Source organism: Papaver somniferum, unplaced genomic scaffold, assembly GCF_003573695.1.
Source record: "Papaver somniferum cultivar HN1 unplaced genomic scaffold, ASM357369v1 unplaced-scaffold_73, whole genome shotgun sequence".
Classification (NCBI taxonomy): domain Eukaryota; kingdom Viridiplantae; phylum Streptophyta; class Magnoliopsida; order Ranunculales; family Papaveraceae; genus Papaver; species Papaver somniferum.
This window is the reverse complement of record NW_020650193.1, coordinates 359,235-368,329: the sequence shown is the minus strand read 5'-3', so window position 1 is coordinate 368,329 and position 9,095 is coordinate 359,235. Positions and strand designations below refer to the sequence as shown.

Genomic DNA, 9,095 nt, shown 5'->3' with positions numbered 1-9,095 from the left:
CTCAAACTGTAAGAGATGCGAATTAGTTTTATTATCCATTGAAATGGTGCACTTTCATATTTAGTGGTGTTTCTCTTATTCTAGAACTCACTGCAAATTTGACGTAAGCTCTTATCCATTTTTATTTGTTTTTAGAATTTTGTTGATTATTCTTCCTTAATATTGTGTTGCCGAGATGTCTATGGAATTTGTTTGGATAATACAAGAACTGAGTTCGTATTATCCTAAATACATCAGAAGGAGGTTCTCTTAATTTATTTATGGTAGCTTCGTCTTTAATTTTGAACGTTTTCTGTACGTTTTGCGTTATTCATTGTAGGATGGCTTTCCTAAGGGTGTTCATAGTGTGATTTATGGAATCGGTCCTAAGGCTGGTGCAACACTTTCCAGTCATATGGGGATCTATGTTGTAAAATTCTTCGACTTTAGGTCGTAGCACCTCTTAGTTGTGGGTGAGATCAGCTAAGAGAATCAAGTGTGTAGTATCATATTGGGATCAGAGACGTAAGGAACACAATTGTACCTTGGATCAGTGTGAGATTGATTGGGGTTCAATTACAGTCCAGAACGAAGTTAGTTTGTAGTAGGCTAGTGTCTGTAGCGGCTTAATACAGTGTGTGTTCAATATGGACTAGGTCCCGGGGGTTTTCTGCATTTGCGGTTTCCTCATTAACAAAATTCTGGTGTCTGTATTATTTCTATTTCCGCATTATATTGTTTATCTTTATAATTAAAATATCACAGGTTGTGGGTTAGAATCAATCAATTGGAAATTCGACCTTTGGTTGTTGATTGAAATTGATTGATACTTGAACATTGGTCTTCGGTACTGTTCAAGTGTTTTCTCTTGTATTCAATTAGACTCGCAGATTTCTATTTGCTTGAGTAAGAATTGAATCAAGAAAGAAAGATATAACTCTTTGATATACTTTTATCTAGATTGAGTCTAACTGTCTAGTTGATTCTCTAGCGAAAGTATATTGGAGTTAGTCCATACAAATTGCTAAGTGAAATATTGGGTGTGGTTGTTGTACCCCCGTTTTTTCACTTATAACTATCGAAGAATCTATTTTGATTAGAAATGGTCTTTATATTTTAGCTTAATCACATCATTTGGGTTGATAAATCCGCTCTTTGCAATTTTAAGAGGAATCTAAATACCATCCATTGGGCTCAAAAATCTCATTTCCGCTATTTTAATATCACATTCAAGAATTTTAAAATCTATTCAAGTTGCATAAGAGTTGTCTATTTGGATTGTAAAAGAATAAAAGATCAAGACATACAGTAAAACCTCTCCGCAAGAATACTCCATATAGAAATAAACTCCATATAAGAATAGAAATTTCTGGTCCCGAGTTGTGCCAGTTATATTTAAGAATAAACTCCATATTGGAATAAGTCATAATTTTTTCCAGTCCCGTCTTAAGGAACCTACCTCCATATAAGAATAATTGACATTATAATATAAATAATATAGGTCTTGTCTTACATCAAAGTTCAAGATGAAGAGATTCTTGTCACCATTACAAGATCATTTTGCTTCAAAATGGATTCTTTGCTTTTCTTTTCACAACTTAATGCAAATATCTTTCACTCGTACGATTTTATATGTCAATTGTCGATGTCGAAGTTAGTTTTACGATTACCTAGGTACATTTTTGTGCTTCCTATGCATATGTATGTATTTTCCCAAGTACATTTATCAAATATGAAAATTATTGTTTTGGTCTGTTCAGGGTACACCTCCATATAAGAATAACCCTTATATAAGAATATTTTTTTGTGGTCCCTAGGATATTCTTTTACAGAGGTTTTACTGTATAACTATCTTACATGGTTTTCAGATTTTTTCCAAATTTCATTGTTAATCGAAGATGTTCAATAAGTATTTCCAACGTCATGCATAATTTTTTCTTGACATATGGACATTGTCATGAGTTTTTTTAATTTCAGGCCCCTAACTTTCGGAAATTTCAAATAATAGATTTTTTGAAGCGTATAACTCGAGAGGAATCTAATTAGCTTACAAATGGTCTTTAGATTTTATTCTGATCATATCATATGGGAACTGAATGCCGGTTTCAGCTCTTTTGATATCGCATTTAAACATTTTGAAATACCACCAAGTCGCTCTATAATAGTCTATTTTGATTGTAAAACGGTCAACGATCAAGACAAGCAACTATCTTTTATGGTTTTCTGATTTTTGCCCAGTTCCACCGTTTATTGAAGAAATTTAATAAATATTTTTAATATTAAGAATACCGTATTCCTGACTTGACAACAAATTGGCTTGTGAGTTGGGCAATATCTTACATTCTTTAACAAATCGGTTGTGAGTTGGGTTCCAAATAACAAAGAAGCAGATCAACCTCATTAGTTCGAAACATGATGCAAATCAAACCATTATGAGTTCCCAACAAGTACGTGAACTTGTTTTTTTTTCCTCATGTGGAACAAGATGCTGTTTCACAAATCTACGGTTTGAAATCAAGAAAAACCATGTCTTGCACACACAAAGATGGTTATTTTTAGGAACGTTTCGGTTTTCCACCCGAACCGGACCGAACCAGACCGATTAGGAAGAAACCGAACCAAACCATTTACTAATGGATTGGTTATAGTAAAAAAAATTGAAAACCGACATACTGGTTCGGTTTTGGTTTGACCCCAAAACCGAACCAAAAACCAATGGAAACCCGGTTATGTTCAACCGTTAGATTAAAACCTAAGATTTAATCTACACCCTTCATTTTATTAACTCTAGTACTAGATATCATCGACCAATTTCTTACCCTCACTTCAGTTCTCTATTTTTTTTTTCTTCGCCTCCTTCAGTTCACAGAAGAGAACTATCTTCTTCCTAATGAAGTCAAGATTTGTAATGTTGTGCTTCTACACTTGAAATATGAACTATTCTTGTGTTAATTACATTATGTAGGTATGTTAAAATTCTACTGTGATTATATTTTTTTCAAGAATTGAATTGTCAGTTTCAGAAAACTGACATACAGTCGGTTTTCCATTAACCCAATGGAGTAAACCGAAACAGGCTAAAACCATTAAGAAACCGAACCAATGGTTAATGGTTTGGTGATGGTAATATTTTTTAGAAACCGATAGTAATGGTATTGGTTTGGCTGGAAACCGAGCCGAAACCGACCATAAACAACCTAGTTATTTTCGAGGTAAGTACCTAGAAACTCAATAAGATGTCGGTGATAGACAGAAAAACATCTTTAAGTAATACTCTGAGGGGAACTTCTCTTATATATTTTCATAAGAAACAGACAGACAAAAGAACCCTCTTCTTAACAAAACCCACAAATGCTGAAGAACAAAAAAAAAACATCTCAGAAAAATATGATTAAAGAGAAAGAGACCAACTACCTAAAAGACTTTAGAAAGCTAGGTCAATAAAACATAGAGATCTAATATCCTCAACCAAAATTCTTGTCAAATATCATCATCACAGAAGCAAAAATATAAATTTGGGCTAGGCCTTTAAGAAGAGTTGCTTAAACTGCTCTGTCCTCACGCCCTCGTTGCTCTTAAAAAGCTCATTCTCAGAAAACATCAAATATGTAGTAGTAGTAGTACAAATAAAATCTGCTTTACTCGCTCATACACCCCAAGGAAGCAACAAGAAAAATGAACCAGGAAGCAGATTCAGGGGGTGCACAACTTAAATTAGGGTAACGCGACACTACTTTACTTTGTCCTTCCAACATACATGACCTCTCCAATAACTGGTCACCCTACCTAAGCCAGAAACCTCATCCTCAAACAGATGCACATCCAGTTAGCGGTCCTTCCCAATTGTAACAGAGTGGTGCTCTTTTAATCTTACACCACCGAAGAAACACCTAACGAGAGTCAACACTAATTCAATATCAATTGGAAAAGGCAAAATGCAAAAATGAAATAATGAGGTAAGGGGTGAAAAGAGCTTTTAACCTCTGTAGTATATATGGTGTTTTAGTCATCGAGGTAATAGTAAGACCCAGCATTTTTCTGTTCCCTGTCTTTCGTGGAATTCATCTTGTTGATACGCGGCCTAAAATTGGTTGGGTCCCGTCTGAATGTAATGTCCAATTGCTGCACAAAGTAACAACACATAAAGATGAGTAAAAAAAGAGGCTAAAGTGAACTGTGATTCTGTTACAGACAGATTGTACTTAGATAGAGATAGAGCTTCACAACAAAAAAAAAAAAAAAGAGAATATGTAACTTCAGAAATCTTGTTCAAAGTTGACAAGCCATCCAGGAATGTTATATCCAAATTTAGTCATTAGTAAAATCTCAAACTAAAGGCCGGCAATATTAGGAAGAACAGTCCATTGCTACTGAAAACTTTCCATGGGATTGTTGTGCAAACAATGGACTAAAATGGTTGGTTTAACACTATTTTCAACATGTCAAATTGTCTTACTCTGGTGGTCACCTTATTTTAGGTTTAAGATAATGAGAAACATTTTACAGCACATAAACTAGAAATATGAAGGTAGGAAAAACATCTGAGCTAAAGCTGCAACTTACAGATAGGAAAAGGTTCATCCCTGTCAACAAAGACTGGGGAGCATTGGCAGTACAGTCGATAGATGGTTGCCCCTCGTACACAATCACTCTGTCAGCAAGATAAGTTGCCATTATAAAATCATGCTCAACGACGAAAGCAGTCTTCTTCGCATGGAGGATAAACCTCTTAATAACTTTTGAGGCAACAATACGCTGCTCTGAATCAAGATAAGCACTTGGCTCATCTATCAGATATATATCCGCAGGCTGCATAAAACATTAAAAAAAAAAAAAAGGATAATGAATTGCCTCGCTCAAATTACAATCAAATCAATTTTTGGTTATAGTATCATTACCGGGGTAATATACGAAATTGATACTATAATAGTATAATGAAAGGTGACTGAAGATCAAAGCAAACAAAAATGCAAACCTTGCCAAGGCAAAGACATAATGCAACCCTTTGCAGCTCTCCACCTGAGAGATTCACAACTTCTTGATCCATTAGTTGTTCAATTTGGAGTGGTTTCATGACATCTGACACAAACTGAGGGTGCATGTATGAATCACGGATCTTTTGATGCAGCAAGGCCCTGACAGAAGCTTGAAACTTTGGACTGATCTTCTGGGGCTTGTAAGAAACATTGAATTCAGGTATTTCTGCATCTGAACTCTCCACCTCATCTGGCTTCAAGAGACCAGCCTGTAGATGCAACATAAACAAGAACTCCGCTCATTTCGAGTTCATGCAACGCACATGTCTTCAAACAATCAACGATAAAAAGCACATACAAAACTACATGAATGTAGAGAAACGTACCAGCATGCGAATAAATGTTGTCTTCCCTGTCCCGTTCTCACCAAGCATGACAATAATTTGGGAATCGGTGAATTCTCCCTCCAGAACACGAAGCTTGAAATTTCCTTGAGTTTTACTCATAGTTGGGTACTTGTATCGTGCGTATGACTGAATTTCCTCTGCACTTTCCTGTGGTGTCTCAGCAACCTGAAAGAAAAAAACTAACAAGTAAGCAACGGCAACAAGAGAAATGAAAGCATACGACCTGTACAACGGGAAACAATTGTTACCTTGAAAGTAAGTGATTCGTCACGGAATCTTAGATTCTCAGTTGGGACAAATCCAGCCAAGAAAATATTAATTCCTTCTCTAACAGAAAAGGGAAGGGTTACAACTCCATAAGCTCCAGGTTTCCCATATAGGCAGCAAATGAAGTCAGACAGGTAATCTAAGACACTAAGATCGTGCTCCACGACAATCACATAGCTGAAGATGATGGAAACGTAAAAACATAGTTAGAGCCCTGCTTCACACCATGAATGAATTTAGTAGCATAAGAGACTTGAAACAGACGATACCTGTTTGGCCTGAGCAATGATCGGATAACTTGGGCAGCTTTAAGCCTCTGTCTCACATCAAGATAACTGGAAGGCTCATCAAACATATAAATCTCTGCATTCTGTATGGCAACCACGGCAATAGCAAATCTTTGCAGCTCTCCACCCGACAGATCACCCACGTTTCGCTCTATAACCTGATTGAGCTCAAGATCACGACAGAGTTCCTCTTTCACACCTCTCTCATCTTTCTGTTCCAGAACTTGCCCAACATTCCCTTGCACTGCTTTTGGGATGTGATCCACATATTGAGGCTTGATGATCGCCTATTGCGGGAAAGAAGATAACTTCATGTTAAACAACCGTGTCCTAGAGAAGGACATATTGAAGTTTGTAAAATTGCAAGTTCTGAACTTTGCTTTGTCCATAGTAGTAAATTACCTTCAAGTTATCTTCCAAGATACGGGTGAAGTAGTTCTGAAGCTCAGACCCTCTGAAGTATGTCAATATTTCTTGCCAATCAGGTGGGTTCTAAAAAGAAACATCATACGTGATATCCATTAGTTCTGTGTCAATGTAAACATGAACCACAAGCGAACACATTACTTCCAGTAGGAAAAAAAAACAGACAATGAACTTACATTGAATCGACCCAGATTAGGCTTCAGCTTCCCAGCCAAGACTTTGAGGGCGGTAGACTTCCCAATTCCATTAGTCCCGACTAAACCAAGAACTTGTCCTGGTCTTGGCACTGGCAACCTGCAATTCAATTTATTCAGCCATCTTACAAATACACTAGTAATTAACAGGGCAGAGGTAGTAATTACAGATAGAGAGAGAGAGATGTATACCTGTGCAGCTTGAAAGTGTTGGGACCGTAACGATGAGTTGTATCCTTATCCAAATCTTTAGGCAAGTTGATAATCTGAATGGCTTCGAATGGGCATTTCTATTCCAACATCAAAACACAGGACAATTAGTCAAACTGAATACCCACAGAACAAAATAGAAAAAGAAGAAAAAAGAAAAAAGGTGGTACCTTGACACAGATACCACATCCAATACACAACTCCTCAGAGATGTAAGCAATCTTTGCAGCTACGGTTACCTCAATACACAGTTTCCCTGTTGAAGACCCATAAAACCCAAATTAGGAAATTGAAAAACAAAACCCTAATATTACTAAGATTCAATAATTCAGAATAAGCCCTAAATCTGGTTCAAAACAAAGACATGAAATTCAATAACTGCTGAATCGAACCAACAAGTAATCGGTGGATCTGTAAAAATTACTAACCAGTTTTGACGACGGGGCAACTCTTTTTGCATTCCTGACGGCACTTTTTAGGTTTGCAGCGGTCGCCGCTGACGATGGCGATACGAGTCAATCGGTCAGACATGGTGATTTATGATGGATGGATTTCTAAGAAGAAGAAGAAGATTCACACAGCAGCTGCTCTCTAGTCTCTCCAAAGAGAAGGAAGGAAGGGAATCTTCTTCTTATATCTGTTGGATGGAGAGAGTGAAAGAGGAATAAGGGTTTCCGATTTTTGTTTTTATTTTTTTTTAGAAACACAAAGTGTGGTAGCCTCACTCCCTTTTGTCGCTCGCTTGAAAGGGTGCTATTTATAGGCCGGGGGACTTTATATGGGGTATCCCTACTGAAACATGCTCTCACAACATGTTTGTGCATGCACAAATTTGTTTTTTCTTCTTTTTTTACAAATACAATCGTACGTTTTATGTAACATGCATAAAATATAAACAGGAAATGCATCTCCATACATTTTGGCCAACAAGTTCATTCCTAAAATAAACAACTCTACATCTTGTGACGGATAATCATCACACTACCTTCCTTTTCACACCAACCACACTCACCAACAGGCCTTTTCATTTCAAAATACAGCAAGGTAACATTAAGAAACAACATATAAGGCTTAAATCCACTGTGCTTCCGGTATACCATAGACAGGACTGCATTTGCCTCCTTTTCAATCCAGACAGACCACCCTAGGGGCAAACTGACCAGACCCAAACAGATAACATTCTCTTGATTATCCAACCAACAATGATGCCCCTGTATATCTGCAACACAAATCATAACATAGTTTCATGAGCCAATGACATGCATAAAAGGGCTAAAAGATAAACAATGTAATCACATAAATAGGAAATGCATCTAGAAAGGGCAAACTTCTCCCCAGATTTTCGCGACAAGGCATCAGCATTCCATTTCAACAGTTCTGCTAACTGAATTGGTTGTAGTAATACGAAGGCAGGACCTGCAAAACACAAAAAAGATATGAGGCTCAAGTTGGAAACAATTTTATGCAAAACATAATAACCAAAATGATAACAATTCCCAGGAGGCATCAGCATTCCGTTTCAAAAACTCTGCTAATTGAATTTATCATAGGGATATAAAGGCAAGACCTGCAACAAACAAAAAGGATACTCCAACACTCAATTTAGCTGTGTTGCAACGATACGGATACAAGATACCAATACGCTACTATGATACACCAACTTGAAAAACTAAAATACGGCGATACGGCATACTCAATATTGGTCGGTAGTTTAATATAAATATATTATATATAAGATAGAAACTTAACAGAATACATAAGAGAGAAAAAGTCTGGATAAGAAGGAAGAAAGTCTGGAGCAAGAACAGTGGATAGGTTTGGAACTAATATTTTGACTTCTCATAGAATTTAGTAAAATATCTAAATTTTCTAATATTTAGTCAAAGTTTTCTAACTGAGTTGTATCTTGAAGCATTGGGAGTATTAGTACGCATATCGTATCGATACGGCTGGAAAAAAAAATTTAGGCGTATCGTTGTAACACAGCAAAAGAAAAACAGATAACATTTCCCACGAGGCACCGGCATTCCATTTCAACAACTCCGCTAATTAAATTGGTCATAGGGATACAAAGGCAAGACCTGCAAAAAACAAAAAAGATACTCCAACGCCCAAGTTAGTAACAATTTTAGATCATGACTCTAAACTCAGTTTATCATCACTGCCTCAATACATATTGATGTAAGATTAGAATGCTTATACCTCCCGTTGTCATTCCTGCAATTGTATCCATGAGATAAAAACTACTAAATGTCTTGTAAAGGCAAAATGTACTAACCTGACACTCATTGAGAAATATGGCAAAAACCTAGAACAAGATATACCTGTAACAAGCAAAAAAAAAAAAAA

At 36.5% G+C, this 9,095-nt stretch overlaps 1 protein-coding gene across 1 annotated transcript; it reads right to left on the bottom strand.

Moving 5' to 3' along the window:
- Positions 1–3,389: 3,389 nt before the first annotated feature.
- Positions 3,390–7,460, bottom strand: LOC113344099 (ABC transporter E family member 2). The gene is made up of 12 exons (XM_026588138.1): positions 7,175–7,460; positions 6,917–7,002; positions 6,729–6,826; positions 6,519–6,636; positions 6,319–6,408; positions 5,899–6,203; positions 5,611–5,806; positions 5,342–5,527; positions 4,955–5,224; positions 4,543–4,788; positions 3,961–4,101; positions 3,390–3,869 (listed from the first exon to the last, which is right to left on the bottom strand). Exons 1-11 carry the CDS (start codon positions 7,275–7,277, stop codon positions 3,982–3,984), a joined length of 1,818 nt encoding a protein of 605 aa, XP_026443923.1. The 5' UTR covers positions 7,278–7,460; the 3' UTR covers positions 3,390–3,869; positions 3,961–3,981.
- Positions 7,461–9,095: the final 1,635 nt, after the last annotated feature.